Genomic DNA, 26,660 nt, shown 5'->3' with positions numbered 1-26,660 from the left:
CAAATAACCAATTAATCAACAAATGATACATATAATGATATAATATAATAATCATTATTTACAGCACTAAACATGAAGCGAGAGATTGCTTTGGCGGGCCATGACTCATGACTAACTGATAGCAGAAATACTGAATTTTATAATGACATTGATGAAGAAACTGTGTTTAAAGTGCATCTGTCACAATTATCACCAATACCAGTTTAAATGAATAGGATCGGTGCATCCTTACTCACAAAGGACATGACAATTATCTACAGGTTTTTACTTTTATCATGCAGTTTGGAAGTTGGAAGATTTTTTTCTAGGGTTCATTTTTGGAGTGTCTGCTTACTTGAATGACTAAAGTTTCTCTACAGTGAAGATTAGTTTCAGGTCAAATGTGAAAAGTTTAACATTTCAGTTTATAAAAGGGGAAAAAAATGGCCAATCTCAAATGTGTCAGCTGTTCTTGTATATATATATATATATATATATATATATATATATATATATATATATATATATATATATATATATATATATATGGGTCAATGACGTATAAGGATTTGCAACAACTCAATTTTAGAATAATAAAAACAAGCATATCTAATGCAGTAGTTCAAACATTCAGAATGTTGTGTACCTGAAAATCCATATTATACATTTGAAAGTGATTTTAGTGGGTTTTTCAAGATTAATTGGCACTGGCCTTAAAAAAAGTCATGTGGTGCGACCATGATTCATCTTGAAATATCTTATATAAATAAAAGATCATCATTTACAAAAATTTAAAAAAAAGAAAATGCAAATACTTTGTTTCCAAACACTTTATCTTACTGAAAACTTGTAAAAAAAAGAAAAAAAAAGAAAAAAAAAAGATGTGAAGCGTGTTAAGTAAATTAATTTATTTCAAGATGAATCATGGTCGCACCACATGACTTTTTTTAAGGCCAGTGCCAATTAATCTTGAAAAACCCACTAAAATCACTTAATTTCAAATGTATAATATGGATCTTCAGGTACACAACATTCTGAATGTTTGAACTACTGCATTAGATATGCTTGTTTTTATTATTCTACAATTGAGTTGTTGTAAATCCTTATACGTCATTGACCCATATATCAAAATACATTCTGTAAATCTCAACCAAGCTGTATAAAGTATTAAAGTACGTTTGAGCACACTGATGTAAATTTAGCTGCTTTTCAATTCGATGCTCAGTCCAGCAAGTCTAGTGACACTCCAGCCACAGTCACTTCATTCACTCACTCTACTTTCATATTAATATCCACTCCCACAGCCACTGATGTGTTTTTTATATTTGGTTTGGGTTTTTTTTAACTCCTTTGATTTAACATTTTCTTATTGCTTTTCATATGCCCTTGGACATTTTGTGATTTATTTACTGCTTTTGAAGAAATAAGTTGAAAGTAGATTCAAGATGAAGAGAGGCTAAAATAGTAGTCAGCTGCCCGTATGAACACTGAAACAGGTTATACATCAAGTCCATTTTTTACAATATCAGAAATCACAACTTTACCTCAGGAGGCTTTATAATCTGTACAGCAACATCCTCCATCCTAAAAAAAATCTATGTTAAATTTGCTTTAATCTTTCCTTCTGTTTTTAATGGAGATTAAAAGATCCCTTCCTCGTGTGCTTCCAGTGTAAGTGATGAGGGACCAAATCCACAGTTCTCATTTCCTGCATTTGTTTGGAGCCAATGTGAGACTTTAACCACCCAAATTTACTCAAATCAAATGGATATCTTCCTGAATTATTGTCATTATAGCAGAGAAATTGCTCTTTCTGTTTCCACCCTTCCACTGCAGCTCAACAGGGAAACACAAAGTGGGAAATTTTGTCCTGAGAACACTATTTGGTCTGCTGAAGCCTCAATTTATCTTCCGACAAACATTTTAATACATTTTTAACCCTCCTGTCGCCCTCCCGGTCCTCCCTTCCGTCTTTCCTTCCTCCCTCCCTCCATCCTTCTTTCCTTTTCTCCTTCCTTCCTTCCTTTCCTTCCTCCCTTCCTTCCTTCTGTCTGTCATTCCTCCCTCCTTCTCTCTTTCTTTCCTCCCCCCTATCTTCCTCCCTTCCTTCTTTCTTCTGTCCTCCCTTCCTCCATTCCTCTTTTCCTTTCTCCCTCCCTCCCTCCTTCCTTCTTTCCTCCCTCCCTCCTACCTTCCTTCCGTATTTCCTCTGTCCTCCCTCCTTTCCTTCCTTCCTTCCTTCCTTTCCTTCCTCCCTTCCTTCCTTCCTCCCTTCCTTCCTTCCTTCCTTCCTTCCTTCCTTCTTCCTCCCTTCCTTCCTTGACTCGAGGACAACAGGAGGGTTAAACAGAATGAGGACTGAGGATTTTGTCTCACATCATGCACCATGCACACTTTGAAGAGATATTTTAATAGCCAACATGAACAAGAGGAATGATTACAGGTAGCAAAACTTGATTAAATGTCCATTTGGGCATCTTGCTGTTGTTTTAACCTTCGTGTCGTCTTCCCGGGTCAAATTGACCCCGTTTGTTTTGACTGTTCCTTCTTTCCTCCCTTCCTTCCTTCTCTCTTTCTTTCCTTTCTCTCTCTTTCCTTCCTTCTGTCATTCCTTCCTCCCTCCCTCCTTCTTTCCTTCCCTCCTTTCCTTCCTCCTCCCTTCCTTCTTTCCTTCCTTCCTCCCTTCCTCTTTTCCTTTCTCCCTCCCTCCCTCCTTCCTTCTTTCCTCCCTCCCTCCTACCTTCCTTCCTTCCTTCTTCCCTTCCTTCCTTCCTTCTTCCCTTCCCTTCCCTTCCTTCCTTCCTTCCTTCGTTTCTTTCCTCCCTCCCTTCCTTCCTTCTTCCCTTCCTTCTTTTCTTTCCTGCCTTCCTTCCTTTCCTTCCTTCCTCCCTCCTTTCATTCCTTTTCCTTCCTCCTCCCTTCCTTCTTTCCTCTGTCCTTGTTTCCTTCCTTCCTCCCTTCCTCTTTTCCTTTCTCCCTCCCTCCCTCCCTCCTTCCTTCTTTCCTCCCTCCCTCCTACCTTCCTTCCTTCCTTCTTCCCTTCCTTCCTTCCTTCCTTCCTTCCTTCCTTCCTTCCTTCCTTCCTTCTTCCCTTCCTTCCTTCCTTCCTTCCTTCGTTTCTTTCCTCCCTCCTTTCCTTCCTTCTTCCTCCCTTCCATCCTTCTCCCTTCTTTTCTTTCCTCCCTCCTTTCCTTCCTTCTTCCTCCCTTCCATCCTTCTCCCTTCTTTTCTTTCCTCCCTCATTTCCTTCCTTCTTCCTCCCTTCCATCCTTCCTTCCTTGACTCAAGGACAACAGGAGGGTTAGGACAGAGTTTTTAAAAACTGTCCTTTAACCTATCTGAAATTCCAGCACTAAATCAGTTGATTGTATGTTTGCTTACTCTGTGGTTTAAGGAAATTAATCTAAGAGAGAGCAGCCATGCACAGCTAGGCATGACTTGTTAGACTTACGTATGCACTCAGTGTATCAAGGCTGAGTCTGCACACTGTGCCCTCTGGCATTGGTTCACCACTACAAGCTGTGCTGTCATGACTTTGACTCAGCAAATTAAACCTATGTAAAAGTGCAGCTTACACAAAAGTGTCAGAATACACTTTACACACACACACAGACACACACACACACACACAGACACACAAACACACACACACTGAGAGAAGAGCAGTAATGTTGATGCAGCTCACATCAGCTCAGATCTGCTAGATCCTTAAGTGACTCGGCTGTTTTAATAAATGGAGTAAATCGCAGGACACCGTGATTCATAATCGCTGCCTCATGCTTGTTTTCGTAGAAAAACGGCCCCGCTGTTATGTAATTCAGAGAGCTGGCAGCGGCGGTGTGACACATAACTATTACAGTTACAGTTATAGCATATTCATGTGGATTTCTTTTTGTCGCCCCCCACCACCACCACCCCTCCACCCCTCCACCTCCGTGCTTTTCTGCTGCAGAGTAATCTGTGAGGTGAAATGAATGAATGGGAAAGCAGCTTGGATATGGCAGGATTAGCGCTGCACTGTAGGCCTATGCGATTTGCATTTGACATTGGGCTGACAGGGAGGTGATCCTGGGTCAGCACTCACTGAACAGCTCCAGTTACTGGTAGAGGGAACAGTACAGTAGAGTAGAGGAGACATCGCATTATAAATCGCTATAATATCCAGATCTTATTTGCTCTTAGGTGGGTTTTTATAAAAAGGAAAGAGGTGCAGGTCCAGGGATGTCTTATGAACAGGTTGAGCAGTTGATGCTGAAGATGAATCATTACATTTAAAACCGTAAACATGAACATCTCATTTACCTATGAGCATTTTTCACCTTTAACCCTCCTGTTGTCCTCGAGTCAAGGAAGGAAGGGAGGAAGGGAGGAAGAAGGAAGGAAGAGAGGAAGAAGGAAGGAAAGGAGGAAGGAAGGAAGGTAGGAGGGAGGAAGGTAGGGGGGAGGAAAGAAAGAGAGAAGGAGGGAGGGAGGAAGGGAGGAAGGAAAGGAAAGAAGGAAGGAAGGAGGGAAGAAAAGAAGGAGGGAGGGAGGGAGGAAGGAAGGACAGAAGGAAGGAAGGAAGGAAAGAAAGAAGGGAGGAAGGAAAGGAAAGAAGGAAGGGAGGAAAGAGAGAGGAAGGGAAGAAGGAGGGAGGGAGGAAGGAAGGAAGGGAGGAAAAAGGAAGGAAGGAACAGTCAAAACAGACGGGGTCAATTTGACCCGGGAGGACGACACGAAGGTTAAACACCTCACAAGTTAGTTTTATCTCTCCGATAGAAACCTTTTCTTTTTTTAGGTAAAGTTTTTGAGCTTTTGGTAAATGTGTCACATGTTTTGTCAGTGTCATGCAGCTCTAGTCGAGTACATTCACCCTTCACAGCCTCTCTATTCAGTATTCTCAACGCCTAAAATACACTTTCAGTTATTCAGAAAAGGTAGCCGGTGAGTTAAGATTTATATATTCATGTTTAAGGGTTGATCTAAAGGCTTTGATGTTGTTAGATGAAAATATACTTCGTCCAGCCTGAAGTGTGCATCATTAAATCGTAATAACCTCCTGAGATGTTGCAGAAGAAGTTATAAAAGATTCCTAATTGTGTGAAAGTCAGATCTGATTAGAGGTTTTTTCACTCCGGCTCTACCATTTTTCATCTCATGTAGAAAAGCTGTCAGTTATATGTTTTAAATAGATGATAGCGAGGTATCAATATGTGATGTAACTGATGCTAATAGCTGGTGAATTAACTGCTGTGCTGTTGTGGGTTCAGCTCCGGGACACGCCTGCTTCTGACATCCAGTTTCGCCTGGATCACGAACGAAGGCTGCGAGCGGCAACGGAGGAGCGGGAGACTGTAGTTTCACTTCCTCAGGTACAATAACGCAGTCGGTCACAGCCATGTTTGAACGTTTTTTTTTAGATTATGAAGTTGAACATAAGCCCACCAGTATCACACTTCACTAGTTCTGTCTTCCCGAAAACATCTTTTTTAATTAAGTTGAACCACTGGAGAGGAAAGAAAGTTTATGGATATCATGTTTTAAATATCTATGCATCTATTTTGATTTAGACATGACATCATCACCATCCCCGTTTTGCACTTGCAGCAGTTAAATCTTCATCATTCATGCAAACATAACTTTCAAAATATGATCAACATGACATCTATCTTTCAAAATGATCCCTATAATCAAATTTTTTAAAAAGTTAAAAGGCCTTAGCATTTATAAATATGCACATTTATCATTAAAATCTAAAATAATTAAGATTAATCTGTAGATATTTTGATAATTAATCATTCAAGTCTTTATTTAAAGCAAAAATGACACAGATCCTCTCATTTCTGCTCCACAAATATGACTAGTTCCTGGTTTTTCTCAGTCTTACAATATTAAACTTAATATATTTGAGTTTTAGACTATTTGCCAGACAAAAGAAGTAATTTGAAGATGTCAACTTGGGCTCTGGGGCATTATGATGAGCAATATTTCACAATTTTATGGGCCAAATGATGAATCGATTAAGAAAATAATAAGTAGTTAGAGCCATCGTATAACTGACATAATCCATTTTCTGCTAAGATCTAAAAGTTTTATTATAATAGATTTTTTTTCTTAGTTGATAAATGATTGTAAATATCAGGTAGCGTTCCTCTCAAACCAATAATCCTCCATTAAAGCAGTAAGACTGAAATATAAAATGATGGAAGATAATGACAGGACACATTATTCATATATAACGTACTTACTGTACTGTGAGCTGCACCACGAAAACACTATAAAAAGTATTTGAACGTGACAGTTTTCTAATGAGATTTCTTCCCAGTATATTATTCTCTCTCTCTTTCTCTCGTCACTGATCCCTTCCTCAGCAGGAAGATGAGCGTTTACGTCTGGAGGCCCAGCGTGGAGGTCTGGAGCTGCAGGGACTTCAGAGTCACGACGTGCCCTGGACTCAGGAGAGAGCCATGCTGCAGCAAGAGGTCCGCCTCTTCAGACGCAACACCATCATCTTCTACATGAAGCTCAGGTGGATCCTCATGCACTGGAGGCTCGGGCGCAAGGACGACTCCGGAGAGGAGGCGGTGCATCCAGAGGTGAGTCGGGGGGGGGTCTGAGCAGCTGGATTAGATCTGTTTTTTGTATAATAATGTCACCTCTTCACACCTCATACTGACAGACAGCTCCACCTCAATCTAAATGGTGATTGTCATTTTGCACAGAACGTCGATCTCCCGATTGAGCCACAGCCACCACCCCACTATGTGTTAAAAGGTCTATAACTCCCATACAGTACTTTCAATATTGATGCACACCGACTCAAGTTAAAATTGAGACTTCGCACCTTAATGTAGTATCCAATACTTTATTTCAAATTGAATGCACTGAAGCACAGAGCTTGAAGGACAGAAAGTGTGTAGCTGTCCGAATACTTACTGTCAGAACTTCATAATTAAGATTTTGTGCCTTCAAACCAGGCGGGGAGTTCTGGTCCTCTGAAATGAGGCCAACGCGGAAGTAACTTAAAACTGCATTCTATCAAAAGGCCACCAGGGGGCGACCTTTTTGGTGTCAAAAGGACTTCCGTCTCTATACAAGTCAATGGAGAATTCACCAACTTCTCACTTGATTTCTAACCTCAGTAAACGTTTTCAAAATGTGTTTATGGTCTCAATCGCTAGTTTAAAGCCTTCTTCAATGCAGTATGATGTTCATTTGGGACATTTTGGCCTCCCTGATTTTATATGTGACGATAAAGCAGGGTATGCATTAGGGCGTGGCTACGTGGTGATTGACAGGTTTATTGGTTCACAGGTTCAGGAGGGCGCCTCTTGCTCCTCCTGATGCCCATATAAGTAGAATCCGTGTTTTTTTTTTACCCAGCATGCACCGGAAATTTTCAAGATGGCGCTGCTCAGATCCGAAACTATTCGCTTCCAAGCAGCAGTCCACAAACCAATGGGTGACGTCACGGATGTTACGTCCATTTTAAATACAGTCTATGCTTCAAACCAAAACTATTGCAAATACAGTACATGGTATAGTTATTTAAGTATGAAATAAAGGATTTCAGGTTGCTCAGAGGCAGGTAATTGAGAATTTAGATGGTGAAAATGTCAAGTGACCTACTCTAAATCACTTTCGGGTGCATAAGTCCCAACATGAATGCAGGTACTGCTGCCGGACTGATTGATAGTCTGCTTAATTGCTCGCCCTGCTGATGGAGCGACTCCATTTGTTGTTCATCTTGTTGATTTAGCGGTCGATGCACCGCTCTTTCTTGTTATATTCACGGGCTTCTGGTTGATTAAACTCGTAATTTGTGAGTTTCATGTTTTGTTGTTTTGTTTTTTCGGCGGCGGTTTCAGATGAAAAGCGTTCATAGCTCTGCGCTGCACTTCCCCAGAGGGCACAGAGGAGTTTGGCCAGAACTGTGAAGTCTTTTCCCTTAATTTGTTGCTGTTGATGGAGATTAAGTTTCAGTGAATTACTGATCTTCTCTCAACTGTGCTGGCTATCACTGCTCACTCTGACTCAATTCCTTCTGTTTATACCAAACCAACTGTCTTTGATGCTGTCAGACTCATAACACGCATCACTTTTCAGAGCACCAGTTGGTTTTTTCCCTCAAGAAAACCACCAAACTTTTTCGATGTGTACAGTAATGATTAGAAATAGAGAATATTGAAGTAACAAAACATCCAAATTAATTACATATGGGACTGTGAATCGCCCACAGCTATGAATGTGAATGTGTCTGATTGTTTGTCAGTATAATTCCTGTGATGGACCAGCAATAGACAACTCATCCAGTGTGTTTCTCTGCCTTTCTGCCCGTTGCATGCTGGGACGGCCTCAGCGACCGTCAGCCTCAAACAGAATATGCCGATACAAAAAAATGAGTGCATGAATTAATACATAGCTTTTTTATGGATGAATCATCTGTTCCAGTTTGAAAAGTTGGAGGGCATCCCAGAGTTGGGAGTGATAATGGAGCAGACGGAGGGGGAGTCAGAGAGAGACGACAGACTGTGTTTACCGCAAACTCCGGGGGACGTCCCTGATCCCGGGCCCATCTTCCCTCTGCCATCACCCGAACGACACCTGCAGCATCAAAGACAGGTACTCGCACATTTAAAGTTTCATTGACCAAATTAAGAATAACTGCAACTCCAGTCCAGTGAATGTCTCTTTAACGATTCTGTGATTATGAGGCTTGTAAATCTTTAAATTCAAGTGAAAGCATTTGGTTTCATTTTCATTTCAATTTGAAATTATTTTTCTCTGACAGCAGCATTTTGGTAGCTAGTAAGGTTAAAGGTTAAAGATTAAAGATTCAATATTATTGTTATTACCTCAGCATAATGCAGTTGTATTGCCTTTGCTACACACCTAGACATTATATGAATTTAATCCGATAAAAACAAGTCAAATGACTAGAAATAGAACGAGGCAGAATAAGAAACACTTCAATACTAGTAGCAAGGAAAATGACACACACACACACACACACACACACACACACACACACACACACACACACACACACACACACGTATATAATGCAGCAAAATAAGATGTAATAACTTATATTTTCTCCAGTAAATTGGTGTATTGAGTAAATTTGAACATCTAGCTATTCACCTTCATTGTGCACAAATGAATTTTTGGCAGCCACTCATTAGAGCTGTTTGGCACGGCATGCAAATGACAACGTTGACCCAGATAACTCGTTGGAGGCAGTAATTATTTTGAGTACACCCAGTCTTATACTTATTGCTCATACAAAAAAAAAAAAATGGAGTCTTCATTACATGCGAGGGAAACAAAAGGAGCTGTGTTCTTTTTTTTGTGAGGCTGCTGAGTGTTTCAACACAGACTTTAACTGAGGGTTGAGATCTGCTTTCAGTACCTCTGTCGTCCACTTTCCCCCTCTGTGAAAGTAAAGAAAGTATGTAAGCATTTTAGGTTGGATGCATTATTAAGCAGCTCTAAGTGCTCTACTTTGTCCCGCGTTTTGATTTTTCCACAACACACACTGATCTGACATGGTTGCGAGCAGTTTTCCAGTCTTAACAGTGGAGTCCAGCTGACTGTATTAAAGGTTCATGCACGAGAGCGGAAATGCAGACTTGCTTTAGTAAGCGTTTGCATACATGGCTACTACAGCAGAGCACAGCAGGGCAGGGCAGAGTGAAGATGATAATTCCTGCAGCCTCAGTGAGATAATGGTATGTTAAGCCGGGAGGAGGTCATTGAAAGTTTTGAGTAAAAACTTAGTGAGAGAAAAATCCTGATTAATTCCCCCTGGTACTGCATTATCTGATACTGCTGAGGTGCTAAGTATAGACTATTAGTATGTATATTCTTTACATACTACAGGTGTGGTGTTTTTACGCACCGACCGTGGCTCTGAACATTAAAATATACTGTATGTTAAACTAGTGTTAGCCCGACATATTTTGAATATTGTGCAACTTTTGCATCTTTTCCTTCCTTTATGGTCTTCATATGCATTTTCAGCTGAAGGGGGGGAAGGTATAGCATGCCCAGGATGGAGACTAAAAGAGGCATAACACCCGTTGTTCCTACAAGCTTTGATCACATGGTCCAAATTTGGTGATTTGTTGAATTTGCACTTGATGTCTTTCATCAGTTTTCTAAAATTATGCTTTGTGTGATGTTTTTCAATCCTCATTTTTTGTGTTATATTATGTGCTGTCATGTACATTTGTTTGATGTTTTTTTTTTATTATTCTTTTGTGCTCTTTGTGCAAAGCAAATTTCCTCAGGGGCAATAAAGGTATCATTCATTCATTCAACTTTTTGGACTCCTGTAGAATTTAAATGTCCAAACAACTGAGTTTATAATGACTGATTCATCGGCAGGCAACTTTGAGTCGAAGGGGTTAAATTGAAACCTGCAGGATATTTTTTACAAATGTATTTTCAGCATCAAATCAGTGGCATGAAAAATGTCTAATCACCTGATGCTTGTATATTGTGTGTCTAGGTATAAAATAATAGAAGCAAATAATAAAGCCTATTGCAGTTGTGTCTGCCCTTGTAAAAAAGAATCCATGTGATATCAACCTCTTTCTTAAACTGGATCAACATGCTCCAGCCTGTTAGCACCTGAGCTTATGTAGTACTCTCAGCCGAGGCAGGTGGATGCAGTGGCACTGCAGCGATTCCTTGAGGTGATGTTTTACTCACAGTTTTCCTTTGTGCTTCACTGCCTCCTGCCAAGACTTGAAGACTCTCCACACACCCCTCCTCGGGAGCAGACACACCATGAAATACATGATGTTCTTTTCTCCGTGACCCACTGGATATCCCTGCTCCCACCGCCTGAAGCCTCAGATGTAACCCTATAAACTTTCTCAAACCTCCCGCTGCATTGTTGGAACTAATTAGACTTAAATTAATCTGCATGGTAGTTATCCAGCAGGTTTTCACTGCACCTGTAATTACTGGATTACTCTGAGATACCTGAGCATTAGGAGATTTATTTAGACCCATAAGATGCGTTCAGACCAAATAGTTCTGGGGACTCCCTGAGAGAAACTGCCCAATGGGGAGCTCCCCTGAGAACTTCATACCTTTAATGGGTTTTTTTCTATTTGCATTTCCACCACCAATAGGAACGATGAAGTGAGAGACAACAGATTGCTAGTGCTGCATTGACTCATGTGTTCAACCAATTAACATACACTTACATCACTCAAAGTTCCAACTGTGCTGAGAGAGTACCCACCGTGAAAAAGGAGATAAAAAGACGTTCTAATAACCACGATTGATCCCAGTTACTGCAGTGCGGACTCAATAAAAGGTGGATAATTCGTCCAACAGTTCTTCAAAGAGTTGCTCCAGTCCTAACGCATCTTTTCATGTGTATATATAGAGTGTAGGAAAGGAGAGCAAGAAGGGAAGGATAGATGGGGAGAAGGACAACGATAGAAAAACACAGATCAGGAAACAAGATGGCAAACAGGATGGAGAAGGTCAAGTCAAATTGAATTATAAAGTGCTTTCAAAAGGTCGCCCTGAAGTGCTTTAAAGACAAACAAAAGAAGACAATGCCATCAAATTTCAAGATAAGGATAAATCTTTCTGTGTTATGTTTGTCTGAATTTGTTGGATTAACGTTTCCTTAGTGTGTCTTCATTGATTCGTTTTGTCTGAATATCCTCTGCACAGTTCGGGGAGAACAGGCGAGTGTTGCAGGCCTTACGGACGCTGTTGGAGGAGTTTCGAGAGGAGCTGCGGGAGGAGGAGACGGGGCGATGCCAACTGCTGCAGTCCTACGCCAATGACAAAGCCGCCTGGGAGGTCAAGTGGGCAGAGATGAAGTGCCAGGTCGCCAAGGTACAGATGGCATCTCAGCGCCTACCTTAAAGACACAGCACAAAAATCTGGTGTAGAAATCCAACGGTGCATTCAGTGAGCAGCGTGACGACAGTAAACATGTTGCCTTTTCCACGCGTGAAATCTCACTCAGGGAAAACCCAAAAAACAAGTGAAAAACAGCAAATGTTCTTGTTTTTTGACCTGTAACTTTGGCTCCCTTCTTGGTGTCATTTCGAAAGTGCTGTAATGACATGATGAATAATAGCCGCCTTAATCCATATCACACGTGACAGACAAATAGACAGAATTGAATACATAATCGCCCCTTTGCAATTAAACTAAAAGAGGAAGGACAGCTTCCAGTTAGAAAAAAAGGGATGAATCATTTGCTTGGCACAATATAGTGTGTATATTCTGTCATTGTTCAACCTAATTAATTCAGTATTTTGCCTAATTGTTGGCTGTGCCTCGAATCATTTTTTACTGAGTTTAAGACAGCTGTTAAAGTGCTTTTGGGTATGTAAATACTTTGTAGATTAGGAACAGAGCAACCTTATTTATAACTGATGTGACAGCGTAAAAGCTGGTATAATTTTGCAGCTTTGTGTCATTATCAAACAAGTTTAAACTTGTCATTATAGTAAAGGCCTCCAAGATTACAGTTAATGATGTTTCTCCCAGCCTTTACACCTTAATTGGACATCAAAGCTCTTTACTGATACACAAGAAACTTACATTTTTAAGAGTCAGCAAGTCCTTAAATTTGAAAGATACGTCCTAAATATTCAGTGACAGAAGAAAGTCTGAGGTAGATGAAAAATAAATCTTTAAGAACATTATTAAAGCCACTATGTGTTGGATTTTTTTGCCACCTTAGCGGCATGGCTCCAGCGAATACAGGTAGGTCAATACATCACTATGGTCCAAACTGAATTATCTCAACAACTAATGGATCGATTGTCATGACATTTTTTACAGTGTAATAACTGGTGACTTCTCATGTAGCGCCATGGTCACTTACAAATTTAAATATGTCAAATACTTTGGTTTATGACCAGGCGGGGAGTTCTGGTCCTCTGAAATGATGCGAACGCGGAAGTAACTTAAAACTGCATTCTATCAAAAGGCCACCAGGGGGCGACCGTTTTGGTGTCAAAAGGACCTCCGTCTCTATACAAGTCAATGGAGAATTCACCAACTTCTCACTTGATTTCTAACCTCAGTAAACGTTTTCAAAATGTGTTTATGGTCTCAATCGCTAGTTTAAAGCCTTCTTCAATGCAGTATGATGTTCATTTGGGACATTTTGGCCTCCCTGATTTTATATTTGACGATAAAGCAGGGTATGCATTAGGGCGTGGCTACATCGTGATTGACAGGTTGATTGGTTCACAGGTTCAGGAGGGCGCCTGATTGCCCCTCCTGATGCCCATATAAGTAGAATCCGTGTTTTTATTTTACCCAGCATGCACCGGAAATTTTCAAGATGGCGCTGCCCAGATCCGAAACTATTGGCTTCCAAGCAGCAGTCCACAAACCAATGGGTGACGTCACGGATGTTACGTCCATTTTATATAAAGTCTAGCTTTAACTGTACATGTTGTTTAGTGCTGATTAGCAAATATAAGCATGCTAACATCGTAAACTAAGATAATAATTATACATGCTAAACATCAACATGTTAGCATTGTCACTGTAATTGCAGCATAGCTTTTTGTTGTTATAAAAATGACGCAATCCCAGTGAAGTGGTGCATTCAGTGTGATGCTTTTACACCCTTTGTGTCAGTGCCTCCAATAATATGTGGCAGATATTTTTGATACTGCAACAGGAAAGCCACGGATTGGGAAATACACATATAGTGACTTTTTAATGTTTTTAGTTTTTTTTAATGGGGACATATCATGCTTTTTGTGCATTTCTGTTACTTATATGTTGTTATAATGCAGGATTTCTATGTTTATCAGGGTTAGATTTCCAAAACTTGAGTGAATGTAAAAATGCTCCCTCAAGGTCCGTTCTGTAGCCTCCGTTGCTGAGGTTCATGTTGTCCACCTGCATATTTCTGATCTGATTTTGGTTCAATTATGCTCAGATGTATTTGAGAAGTTTCTATTTTGCGTAAAGAACCAGAAATATAAGTGAAATCCTATAACTACTGTTGGTTGCATGGTTTGGTAATGCAGCCTCCAGAGCTGGTGGGGCAGCTTCTTGAGAACTGGCCAATCAGAAGAGAATGGGCTCACTGTGAGGGAGTTATATCAGCCTGTTAAAAGACGGAGGCTGGATTAAGGGGCTGCATAAAGGGCTGCTATAAGATAAATAAGCAGTTTTTGGAACTGTAAATCATGCAGATATTCAGATGGAGACCCAAAATACAAATATAGACCTGGAAATGTACATCAAATATCCCATTTATATGTCAAAAGTAAATGATTGTTTTCAGCTTATTTTGGTCAGGAAGTGGAAAACATGAGTAATATCTATTGCTCTAATTCTAAACTACTTCTTGGTTTCTGTTTGAGTTGAGTAGAAGTAAAGTTTACAGAGACAGGAAGCACATCTGGAGAGAAAAAAAAGAGTTCATTAGTGTTTTCCAGAGGGATTGCAGTAACGTTGAGGATAGTGAAACCATTGGGTTCGGAGCTTCATCATTAAAACACAGACATCTCTCCAGCGGTGTCTGATATTAAATAACACTGTGGATAAAAGCAAAGTGTACAATCTGTACAATATGTTGTTTATTGACCTCTGTGATGGTAGATAAAAGTTGAATCCAACACTTTCAGAACTGCGTCTTCTCTCCACTCAATCTGATAAAAAAAAAAGGAAACTGCAACATTGGGAACCAATTACGTGGTTTGAGTTTTTAGGAGGAAGATTATCTTTTTAACTCTCATCTTCTTAATCTGTGCAGCTTTTACATGGTTCATATCCTTGCACAGAGCAGAGGTCACGGAGGACCTCAAAGAGAACTAATTTACTTAGTTTCCTCTGATAACACCATGTTGAGTTCTTTTCTTGCTCCGCTGTGCTTCGTTCTGATTAGGACTCCAGAAATATGCCCAAAAATTTAAGTTCATGATTATTATACGGCCCAGTAGAGCAGAGCAGAATTGGAAATGATCCTCACCTGTGCATTTATAGGTGGATACGAGTAGTGATTATTTTTAAGACTCTATTACGAGATCCTTGCTCAGGCTGCCTCATGTTTCATACTCTGCTTTGGACACTTGGCGCAGTATGAAGCCTCCTAAATTACCGTCTATATTTATAATGTCTTACATCTTTGCTCTTACATTCAGTTGGTAACTATTACTGCATATCTTATCCTCTCCTGTATATAATTAGACAGTTTTAAAAACCCCAATGTAAAAGTACAGAAGACTAATGTTTGTGAATTGGAGTGATGTAAGCTCACAGCTCCAGCACTGCAGACTTCAGTTTGTACCATTATGTTTTGGGATCAAAGCCTGTCAGAAGATTACAAAAGCTCCATTCTGCCAGGAAATAGAGAATCTTTCCTCTGTTGTTCTGCAGCTTTGAAGATTTCTGCAGAACATCTGAATCTTCGGTTCATGCTTTCCCCACAAACGAGTAGTTTGAAATATAAATGTGGGAGGGCAGCCCCTCACTCAGAGTTAATACAGCGTGTTCCTGTTTGCTGCAAAACAACCCCCCCCCCCCCCCCCCCGTTCTTTGTTTTCATTTTCACACTTTTTCACATTTGAACAGCAGAAATAGAAATGTATTAGTATTTCCATTTGTTTTCTTTACGCTCACTGAGCACTTTATTAGTAACACCTGTACAATCTAATGCCATTCAATACAACAGCTCTGTTATAAATTCTGTTTTTGCAAAGCTTACACATTTTTAGTTGTTAGAAAGGTGATAACTCTATATATATTTTGTTGTTATGCCCCAGTCTAGGGGTGCCTAGGGCATAACGTGAATGAGCCCCATCTTCCCCAAATCCCAAATAGCCACGAGCAAAAATAGTTTGTGTATAAGGAAAAATGTATTTATACAAATAAAGTAATGAACCTATAGATATACTTATATAATATAACTGAGTTCTTAATCTTCAGGGTGGACCAAGGCCAAAATACCAAATAAAACAATCCTATCTAGAAAGTAAGAAAAATGCCCTAAGAAAAACAAATGACAAATCTTACCTCCCTACCTAATTAAACAAGAGAAAACAAGGTTAACAAAACTGGCAGTCCACCCTTACTTCTCAAAATAAACTATCAACTATATACAATATCAAACAAGACAGAACAGAAGTGTGGCCGGTTGGGAGAGGAGGAGGACGGGGAAATGCCTGCTGCCACCAGACGGCCGCCATCTTGGCTCCTTTTGTATCAGGTGGTTCCCGGCTGCAGTCGACCACAGGCCAGGGCATGAACCGCTTCCACCAATTGTAGCCACGTCATGGCACAGTCATAACATTGTCCAGAACCATTAACATACCTGAGGTGGGCAATTTAATAACTACGATCTCAATGATAAACATAAAATTTGACAATGTCAGCAAAAACAGAAAATGTCTAAGCTTCGTAAAAGTTGAATTTATGGCAGAGCTGTTGTATTGCATTGCATTAAACTGCACAAATGTTCCTAATAAAGTCCTCAGTGAGTGTATAAAGTCTGTTTGCTGAAATGCTTTCAATACTTTTACATCCAGTTTTCCCTCAAAGCTACGATGTGCAAGTTCTGGAAATCGAGCTAGCGTTAGCATTAGCATCTATAGATTTCTCCCGGGGGGGACTGGGAGTAACGGAACTGCTTGATTGCAGGTGTCAGTAGTTTGCTAACCTGTGAATGAACCATAGCGTCATCCTCCATCAGCTAATTCTCGCTTAGAGCCTCGGTATGAGATGAGTAGTCAGACCAGAAGTGCATTTCTGTATTGATTGACAGCTATGAGCTCCTGGCCCTGACTGTGGCCTCCTCTGATTGGTTCAAAGGGGGATGCTTGCTTAAAAATGTGTCAACTCTCCACATTGGGATTTACTTTGGAACATATATCAAGTAAAAAAAATCTAAGAAAAAAAGGTACATACTGCAGCTTTAAATAGAGTTTTCTTCAAGGTGTTTAAAGGGAAAGTTCATCATTTTGGGACTCATGTTTTCCTGCAGAGATTTAGATCAGGAAATTGCTGCCACTCTTTCTGTCTGCATGATAATATGTACAGTATAGTAAATAACCAGCTATATCCAGCCATAGCATGTCGTTGCTTTATCCACCTGTTTCTAGTGTTTACCATAAACTGACCACTTCTGGTTTCAGCTTCATTTTGAGCAGACGGACATGAGAGTGGTATCCATTTCCTCATCAAACTCTCAGCTAGTTATATTTCCAAAATGTTCGAGTATCTCTTAAAAATCATCTTATTGCACACAGTCTGTCAGATAGGAAAGCTCATAAATATTCTGTATAATCTTGTTCCAACTTCTTTATTGAATCTGCTTGATGAGGGAAACTTAATGAATCATTAAAACACAAGATTACGAAAATATTTCCTCCAAAAACTCAGCCTGTCGTTTTGGTATCTTTGAAATCTCGTCTAGAATTTAGGATAAAGTTATAAAGTTAAAGATCTGCAGGTTTGACCAAAGTTTGGACAAACAGATTGAGTTTGTAATGATGTTAAAAATCTTTTTAAAATAACTTTTATTCATTGTGATTTAAATATCTGCTCTGTATCAATCTCCTTTAGTAATATGTTTGTCTGTTTGTGTTCTTCATCCATACAATACTTGAGATATCTCACACACTGCTGCCTTAATTATTGAATAAACTTATGAAATAATCTCACTGCAAACTTTCAGTATTTTCATAATGACACAGATCAGCTCCAGTGAGCCAGTTGATTGTTTGCTCCTTCAAACATTTGGTTCATTTTGTAGTGTGAGAAAGCTACAGCTTGTGAGTGGCTGTGTGAGAACTTGAATTAACTTCTATTTCTTCAATTTTGTTATCTTTTTCTTCTTTTTTTTTACATTGAACTCACAGAACGACATACGGATTAAAAGATCAAATGAGAGAGATCAAAAGAGTGAAAGATTGTTTGTCCATATGTCATGCTCAATATGTCAGACTCTGCTTTTTTGGATTTTTACCAAACTTTCCAAAATAATGAATCACACCAGTCTGCTCTTGTACACGGTCGCCCATAAAGTTGGAATAAAATATTTTTTACCTCTTTCCATGAAATGATTGTGACAATGTGATTTATTCTTGATAGATAAAGTGTATATATTCTGAAAATTGTATTGATCAATCTCATTGCACCTGGTCAAAGGTGATTACTGATGTGTATAAATAGAAAATAAAAAGAGGAATGTGCCTAACAACAAAATTATTCCAACTTTATTGGCGACCGTGTATTTTAAAAAACAAGTCGAAACAAGTTGGCCGGTGCTTTATTTATGGTCTGCAATATTTTTAGAAGTCACTTTTTTCCCCTCACTTTTTAAACTTTTTGCGTGGTGTTTACCCAAATTGCAAAAAAAGTACATATATAATTACTTATAATGATATTTAAACAACTATTTTGTTGGTAAAAAGTAGTTAAAATGAAAATGATATAGTAATTTGGGTGTAGCAACCCTTTAAATGTAACCTGTTTCATACATACTGGTCTAGAACATTGCTTTTCTGTATTTTTACATCATTATTTCTTTGTGATATACTGTACAGCTTAATAATGACACAACATCCCTGTGTTTTCCCCTTGTTTGTCCAGCTGGAAGAGGAGGTGCAGGACAAGGTGCGAGGTGAAGCGCAGGGAGATGAAGGGGAGCCAGCAGCAGACCCGGAGTGGGCCTTCAAGCAGGAACGTGAGGAGCACCAACGCCTGCTGGCAGAGAGCCACAACACCTCCCTCGACCTCCGCTGGAAGCTGCAGCACGGAGAGAAGAGGTGGAGCCACGAGAGAACCGAGCTCCTGGACCGCTTCGACCGGGAACGACAGGAGTGGGACGGCAGCATGAGGGAGCTCCACCGCAAGATGGAGAGGGTGAGAGGAGGGAGGAGGTGGGGAGAGGTAGAGGAAATGGTATTATTTAAAAAGAGAGAGAGGGAGAGAGAGAGAGAGAGAGAGAGAGAGAGAGAGAGAGAAAGAGAAAGAGAGAGAGAGAGAGAGAGAGAGAGAGCGAAAGAGAGAGAGAGAGAAAGAGAGAGAGAGAGAGAGAGAAAGAGAGAGAGAAAGAGAAAGAGAGAGAGAGAAAGAGAGAGAGAGAGAGAGCATGGCTGGGAGGAGATACAAGAGGATACGTTTGAAAGTGTTAAAGACAGGTCAGGCTCACACTTCAGCAAATTAATCAATCAATCACACAACAAGGTCCATTTAGTAGCTGCTCAGGAGCTTTCCATTGTTTTCATCTGTTTTTCAAGGTCAGGTAAAAACTTTTATAGACAGTATGGATGAGAAACCCTTAAAAATGTGCATCTTTTTTTATTCCATAGGCCGACAAATAGGCTGCTCAGTCTACTGTGAGTAAGATCATACGGTTAAAAAAAAGTTTTCTTAAATGAAATATGCAAATATGCATTTGCTGGTTCCAGCTTCTCAAATGTGAGAATTTGCTCGGACCTGCATCCAACAATTATTTTCATTATCGATTAATGTGCTGATTAATTTTCTGATTAATCAATTAATATAGTGTCAGGAGACAGAGCTCAGAGCCTGAGGTTGTATCTTCCTATCACTTGCTTTGTTTAATCAACAAGATGAAACCTAAAGTGTGTGTGTGTGTGTGTGTGTGTGTGTGTGTGTGTGTGTGTGTGTGCGTGTGCGTGCGTGCGTGTGTGTGTGTGTGTGTGTGTGCACGCTCTGACATAGGCTATTTTGGGGACTAATTTCAGACTTAGGATCAGGTAATAGGGGACAGCTTGTCCAAAGCTGTGTCCCCCAATTAGGGGAAGGCTGATTTTTGGGTCAGTGGTTAAGGTTAGGAGTCTATGTAATGTCCCCACAAGTGACCAAGGTGTGTGTGTGTGTGTGTGTGTGTGTGTGTGTGTGTGTGTGTGTGTGTGTGTGTGTGTGTGTGTGTGTGTGTGTGTGTGTGTGTGTGTGTGTGTGTTTGAATTGATGCAAGAGAGAGAGAGAGAGAGAGAGAGAGAAAGAGAGAGTGTGACAAAGCACCAAAGGCAATTATCTTTACTGTTGTTTGGTGCTCTAAAATTGTCAAGGCTAGATATAATAAATACTGAGGATTACTGAATAATTGATGTGCTCCGTGAGATTTAATTAGTGCAACTGCAGAGTCTCACCTCGCTTCCGTGTGATGTTCGGAGCAGGATGTAGAAACCTGCACCGGTTAATATGACAGGAGTGTGAAAGTATTATCATATAGAGCAGGGACAGGAATAATATCAACAGGAACAGCTCATGTTTAGCCGCTAAAAAAATATATAAATCAAACTGCTGATGCAACACTGAATGGGAGACAGAGAGCAGGAAGCAGAGATGCATTATTCAGCAATGTTGCAGCAAACTATAAAGTACAGGGTCACCATCTGAAACGCTCACACTGGCAGGAGATAGAGAAAGAGTAACGTTGATGTTGTCCTTTAATCTCGAGCTCAGAGCAACTTAACCCTGAATACTGCAAGTAGATTACTCATTGGCTTACAGTTGAGTAATACAGTGTGAACACCCATAATAAACTCATGCAGGTGATTCAGGTGATAAGTTTGATGCACCTATCAGAGTGGGAAAAATGACACCTTTATTGAGGGCTTGCTTGAGTGGTGGCGAGAGCAGCCGCCAACGAACCTATGCCCACGAGATTGTCCTCATTTTTTATACTGATTATCCTCTAGAGGGTCATAAGGGGGGCTGGAGCCAATCACAGCTGACATTGGGTGAGAGGTGGGGTACATCCTGGGCAGGTGACCAGTCCATCACAGGGTTAACATATAGTACAAACAACCATTCACACCTACGGGCAATTTAGAGTTACCAATTAACCTAAACTGTAGATTACTTAACGATTAATTGATTAGTGGTTTAGTCTATTAAGCTTGAATGGTGTCCCAAAGCCCAAGGTGATGTCCTCGATCAAACCCCATATCCCAGCAATGTCAATGTCCTTAGTGATTTAATTTATAGAGAAAAAAACAGTTAATTTTCTGACTATATGTGTCTGTGCAGATGCAGAGAGAGCTGAACAGTCGGCGAGGAGAAGGCATGGATGTCAAAGACGGCAGCTTGAGCCACAGAGGTGGGTTTTCCCCTCAGGATAGCCCCTGCAACGCCCCTCGGTCGCCTCGCTCCCCACGCTCCCCCCTGTACATCCACGCCTGTCCTGGTCCCCACTACACGCTCCCACTCTGACTCAGAAGCCATGCTGGAGGACAAGGGGGCTGCGATGAGACTGAAAGGCCCAACGGAAAACCTGTTCCTGGATGCACTGACTCTGGACACCCTCAGTGGCCTGGACGTCCCTCCACCTTCCAGAATGGAGACTGAGAAGAGGTTCCCCTGCATGAAGGAGGTAAAACTTCACTTTTATTAAAGTAGAAGTTTGCATCAAAGTGCTTTATGAAATGTTGCACAGCAGGAAATAAAGGAGGCAGAAGTTGAGACAAGTTCAAACTAACCACTCCTGAAATTGGTCAACGATGGAGGACAGTTTCAGTCCAGTCTGAAATATCTCAACAACTTGGGCATGAATTTCCATACATTTTGATACAGACATTCGTGATGCCTAAAGGATAAATTAAAATTCATGAAGTTAACATTTTATGTCTTCATTGAAAGTCTCGACAAGTATGGATGGATTGCTACAAGATTCGGTTCATGTACCTTTATATATATATATAATAACTATCTTTGGTCATCCCTTAAATATTTATGCATCTCCATCACCAGGTCACAATTTTAATTAGCTTTATGACCAAATACAGTGCAGAACTAATGACATTCACATCATCTTCAACTGTAGTTTGGTTTAGTTCTAATTGGCAAATATTTGCATACAAATACCATAGACTGTATATGAAATGGACGTAACATCCGTGACGTCACCCATTGGTTTGTGGACTGCTGCTTGGAAGCCAATAGTTTCGGATCTGAGCAGCGCCATCTTGAACATTTCCGGTGCATGCTGGGAAAAATAAAAACAGGGATTCTACTTATATGGGCATCAGGAGGAGCAAGAGGCGCCCTCCTGAACCTGTGAACCAATCAACCTGTCAATCACGACGTAGCCACGCCCTAATGCAGGGAGGCCAAAATGTCCCAAATGAACATCATACTGCATTGAAGAAGGCTTTAAACTAGCGATTGAGACCATAAACACATTTTGAAAACGTTTACTGAGGTTAGAAATCAAGTGAGAAGTTGGTGAATTCTCCATTTACTTGTATAGAGACGGAAGTCCTTTTGACACCAAAACGGTCGCCCCCTGGTGGCCTTTTGATAGAATGCAGTTTTAAATTACTTCCGCGTTCGCATCATTTCAGAGGACCGGAACTCCCCGCCTGACTAATACGCTAATATAACAAGGTGAACATGGTAAACATTAGATGTGCTTCATCATGCTGATATTAGCATTTAGTTCAAGTTGCCACTGAGCCAGCCTCACAGAGCTGCTAGCATGACTGTAGAGGCTTGTTAAAGGCAAAATATGAACCATTTGCTGGTTCCATCTTCAGAAATGTAAGATTTTAATGTTTTCCTTATCATTCATGAAAGCAAACTTAGTATTGTTGGGGTTTCCATTGTTGGGCAGATTAAAAAGAGCAATTCACTTTGGGCTCTGTGAAGTTATGTCATTGTCATTGACCATTGTTTAATGGAGATAATGTCAATTTTTCAACATTTTGATTCATTTATTAATTTATTGACATTTCATATTGCAGCCACAATTCAAACCATTTAATTAAATGGTCAAATAAGTCCATCAAACTTTATTTGTAAAGGACCTTTCATGCAGGTTAGTACAATTCAAAGTGTTTTATAAATGACTGACAAGTTGATAATGAGAAAGAACAAATGTAACAGTTTTAGACTAACACTCATGAGAAAATTTAAAAAAGATGAAAATGTAATAATCACATAAAGTATCCATAAAATTTCTCTGAACAAGCCTAACTACGTTTTTTGTATCCAAATGTCCCACAGAGGGACGTTTAATATTCAAAGCTCATTTGGAAGATTAGTCTTCTTACTGAAAATGCATTTAAATTGATTCACTTTGGAACAGACCATGTTTTAACTTTAGCTGAAAAAGCATCTTCATTACTAATTGTGTCTTCTTATATTATTGGTTAATTTCATTTTCAGTCCATTTTATTACACCTGCTTCACCACAATGAATAAAAGCGATTTGCAGTATTGTTGCCTGATCTTAAAAAATAGGGGAACAACAAAAGAGGCAGTAATTTATTGTCAACTAAAAAAAAAGAAACAAAAAATTTAAAATCATTGATGATTGATGATTGAAGATGTTTAACATTAAACATTTCTGTCTGCCAAGTATGTTAATTAATTATCACTCAATAAACTGTGCTGCTAAAACGAGCCAAAAGATGCCATATGTTTGTTTTTCTTTGTTTATTTTCATTGTTTTGTTGCATGGAGTTTCCCTGTTTTTAGCTATCTATGAATAATTGTTCCACTGAGACTTCTTCCACATGAGTTAATTGCTGTATCTGTTGTGTTTCAGGCCTTGAATGAGATTTCAGAGAGAGAAGGTGATCCTGCAGAAGAGGAGATGGGTGGCGGGAGTCTGCTCAGGTAACATCATGAAAAAGCATCATGAGTTCAAAGTGTTTCAATGGGGGGAAAATATTCTGCAAAAGCTCCTGCATTTTCGTATATGTCAACAGTAAATATATCACATCAAGTGGTCAAAGAGGCGGCAGATTATTCAGCCTCCTCATACATTCACATCGGTCCCTGAAGAGACGAGCTGTTGATTCTATTAACTGTTATTTGAAGTGACACTGAGTTTCCCCCTGGGTGATTTTTCTGTGAAACTTTGGCTTGTGGCGAGGAAAAGATCCAGCTCGCTTTTGCTGTTAAATAATTCAGACAGTTTTAAAAACACTGGGATGCATTAACTTGTTTTCTCAAAAAGACACACACAAACACACACACACAAACATTTAGGATTTAAGAAACATGTTATTTGTCTGCAGTGGGAATATAAAGATGAGATCATGATGGGGTTGTCTGATGTGTGTGTTGAGTCTCCGAAGCTGAGGTTAATGTGCTGATTGTGTGTCCCGTTCAGAGCAAAGTCCGTGTGCTCCATGAGCGACTTCCAGCGGTTAATGGACAGCTCGCCGTTCCTCCCTGACAAGACCCGCCACGGTGACCAGGGCCAAGACGACGTCACCCCGCCCCTTTCTCCGGACGACCTCAAGTACATCGAGGAGTTCAACAATAAGGGCTGGGACTTCCCATCATCCACCTCTGGCCCAGGTCCTACTAGAGAGGCGTGGGCAGAGAAAACCTCCGAGGCCCGGGGAGGAGAGCCCGTTCCTGATCCATTCCAGCCAGCCTCCTGGTTCCTCACCACCAGCGCCACCCTGACCACCAGCACCCTGAGCAGCCCTGAGCACTGCCACAAGTCCCCGCTGAGGGGCAACGGAGCAGGGGCGGCAGGGTTGGGAGTGGATCACTATGGGGTGCACATCCTCCACAGCCCCACCAGAACTGGGGCAGCTGAGCGCCCTGCTGCCCAAGACCCGGACTTCCTGTACGCAAAGGGGACCAAAGCCAGAGGTGGAGGAGAGGCGGGGGTGGGTGCCAGCGGGCCAGATGAAGTGTTCAGCGGTGGGAGGTGGGCTTGTGGCCTTTTGGAGACTGGTGGGCTGAGGACTTCTCCTAGCCAGTCTCCTATCTGCCCCACAGTAGGTTACGCCTCCTCTCTGGAGCTTCAGCTCTCCAGAAACTTGAGTGACGACATGAAGGAGGTGGCCATCTCCGTGAGGAACGCCATCCGCTCTCCGCCAGGGCCCGTTGTCCGGGACTCCGCCTGCCAAACCAACGGTTTCACCACGCGAGGGACTCAGACCACCCAGACCATCAGCGTGGGTCTGCAGACGGACCTGCTGAGGAACTTGACCAGCAGCCCTCACCGCTGCCTCACCCCGAAAGGTGGCAGCACGCCAATCTCTTCTCCGTCGCGCAGCCTGAGGAAGGTTCAGTACTCTCCTGTCATCCAGAGTAAGTTCGAGCGACCCTGCTGCTCGCCAAAGTACGGCTCACCCAAACTTCAGCGCAAACTGTCCTCATCCAACAAGGCAGACCTGCCCAATACGAGCCGTGCCCCCACCCCCACCACACCCCAGAAGGGCAACAGCGAGTCGGCGTGGGCCCGCTCCACCACCACTCGTGACAGCCCCGTCCACACCACCATCAACGACGGCCTCTCCAGCCTCTTCAACATCATCGACCACACCCCCGTGGTCTTCGACTCCTTGCAGAAGTTCAACAAGTCCCCCAGTCGCTCTCGCCCCACGCCGCCCTCCACCACCGAGCCCAGCCCTGCTCACGGGGACACCAGGAACTCGCAGGAATGCTTGCGGATTGCTCGAGGGCGTTCACCCAGCCCCGTGCAGCTGATAGTGGAGACGCAGGGGGACAAAAACCCAGAGGTGGTGAGCATAAGGCAGGACCTGTCGGCTCCTCCGGGCTACACGCTGGCTGAAAACACAGCCCGCATCCTCAATAAGAAGCTGCAGGAACAGAGCTTTAGAGATGAGAGGAGGCTGCAGGCTGGAGGACAGAGCGGCCACAGCAGAGACAGCAGCAGGCAGGCCGACTCAGAGAGAGGACAGTCTGGATGTATGGAGGTAAATATACAGACGCACTGGATCCATCGCTTCATCAATCATTTGATCAGGGGCCCATGTTTTATGACGCAATGATATATATGACTTTTCCTTGGATTTCCCCCTGTTATGGTTGAAGACAAACTTTAAGAGATCTGTGGTTAACCAGAAAAGAAAACTCAGCAATAAATCAGCTACGTTATAATATGCATGATCACTGAAATGTTAATGCTTTTTTTCTCAGATCAAAAGCACTGACTGATGCAATGGTAATGTTAAAATATTTAACCCTTCTCAGTAATGCTGAAACTTTCCTTCCACACTGTATATAGAGACTCTTTAAGGTTTCTTTTTCTTCTTCTGTACTTTCTTCTTCGTTGAAGTGACTTGTAGTTTGGCTTTAATTTTCTGTGCTTTAATTATCACCGAGGCCCGACCGAAATATGATTAATGTGTCTGATGATCTCACAGTAATGATTTAAGAAGAATCGTGGTCACGAAGTGCCATAATTTATCATTATCAGCACTACAGTTTCTATCAGGAACTTAATTCGGGCAGCACTCCAATTGTCAGTGTTGTTAATAATTAAAAATCAGTCTTAAAAACATCTTTCAGAAGTGCTAATTTCACCTAATGAAATCAGCGCTCTGACATGTCCGTCGGGCCCCTGTCGACACCCATTCAGCTGACCTGTGGGAAAAATAAATGTCAGATAGAAAACCACCTTGGGAAACATCGCTGGTCATGTTTAAATGATGAAATGGAGAGAAATTTACCTTCAGCATTCTGTACGTACTGACACGCCTCTTACTTGGCTCTCTATTTCAATACCAGACAGATGAGGACCTCATGAAAGTAGGTTATTTTGTAATAAAGCTGGACATTAAAACAATATACTCCCCCCCCCAAGACAAACTGTACAGTTAAAACAGTAAGCAACATAATCCCACATATGCTGATTAATATGTCCACTAACATTTTGGTTTCACCAGCTGCTAATCTGTGAGATTGGTATCTGATATGTGATTTTGTGTGTGTGTGTGTGTGTGTGT

At 41.2% G+C, this 26,660-nt stretch overlaps 1 protein-coding gene across 1 annotated transcript in view; it reads left to right on the top strand.

Moving 5' to 3' along the window:
* The window catches only part of LOC133991267 (microtubule cross-linking factor 1), an 84,384-nt gene that overhangs the window by 48,810 nt on the left and 8,914 nt on the right, over positions 1–26,660 (top strand). The window contains 9 exon segments of the mRNA XM_062429789.1: positions 5,229–5,330; positions 6,333–6,554; positions 8,410–8,580; positions 11,659–11,826; positions 18,562–18,834; positions 20,974–21,105; positions 21,107–21,316; positions 23,492–23,562; positions 24,062–25,628. Coding sequence (XP_062285773.1) covers positions 5,229–5,330; positions 6,333–6,554; positions 8,410–8,580; positions 11,659–11,826; positions 18,562–18,834; positions 20,974–21,105; positions 21,107–21,316; positions 23,492–23,562; positions 24,062–25,628 — 2,916 coding nt within the window.

Source organism: Scomber scombrus, chromosome 11 (genome assembly GCF_963691925.1).
Source record: "Scomber scombrus chromosome 11, fScoSco1.1, whole genome shotgun sequence".
NCBI classification, from domain to species: Eukaryota; Metazoa; Chordata; class Actinopteri; order Scombriformes; family Scombridae; genus Scomber; species Scomber scombrus.
The sequence above is the reverse complement of the archived record's forward strand: the minus strand, read 5'-3'. Positions and strand labels throughout refer to the sequence as shown.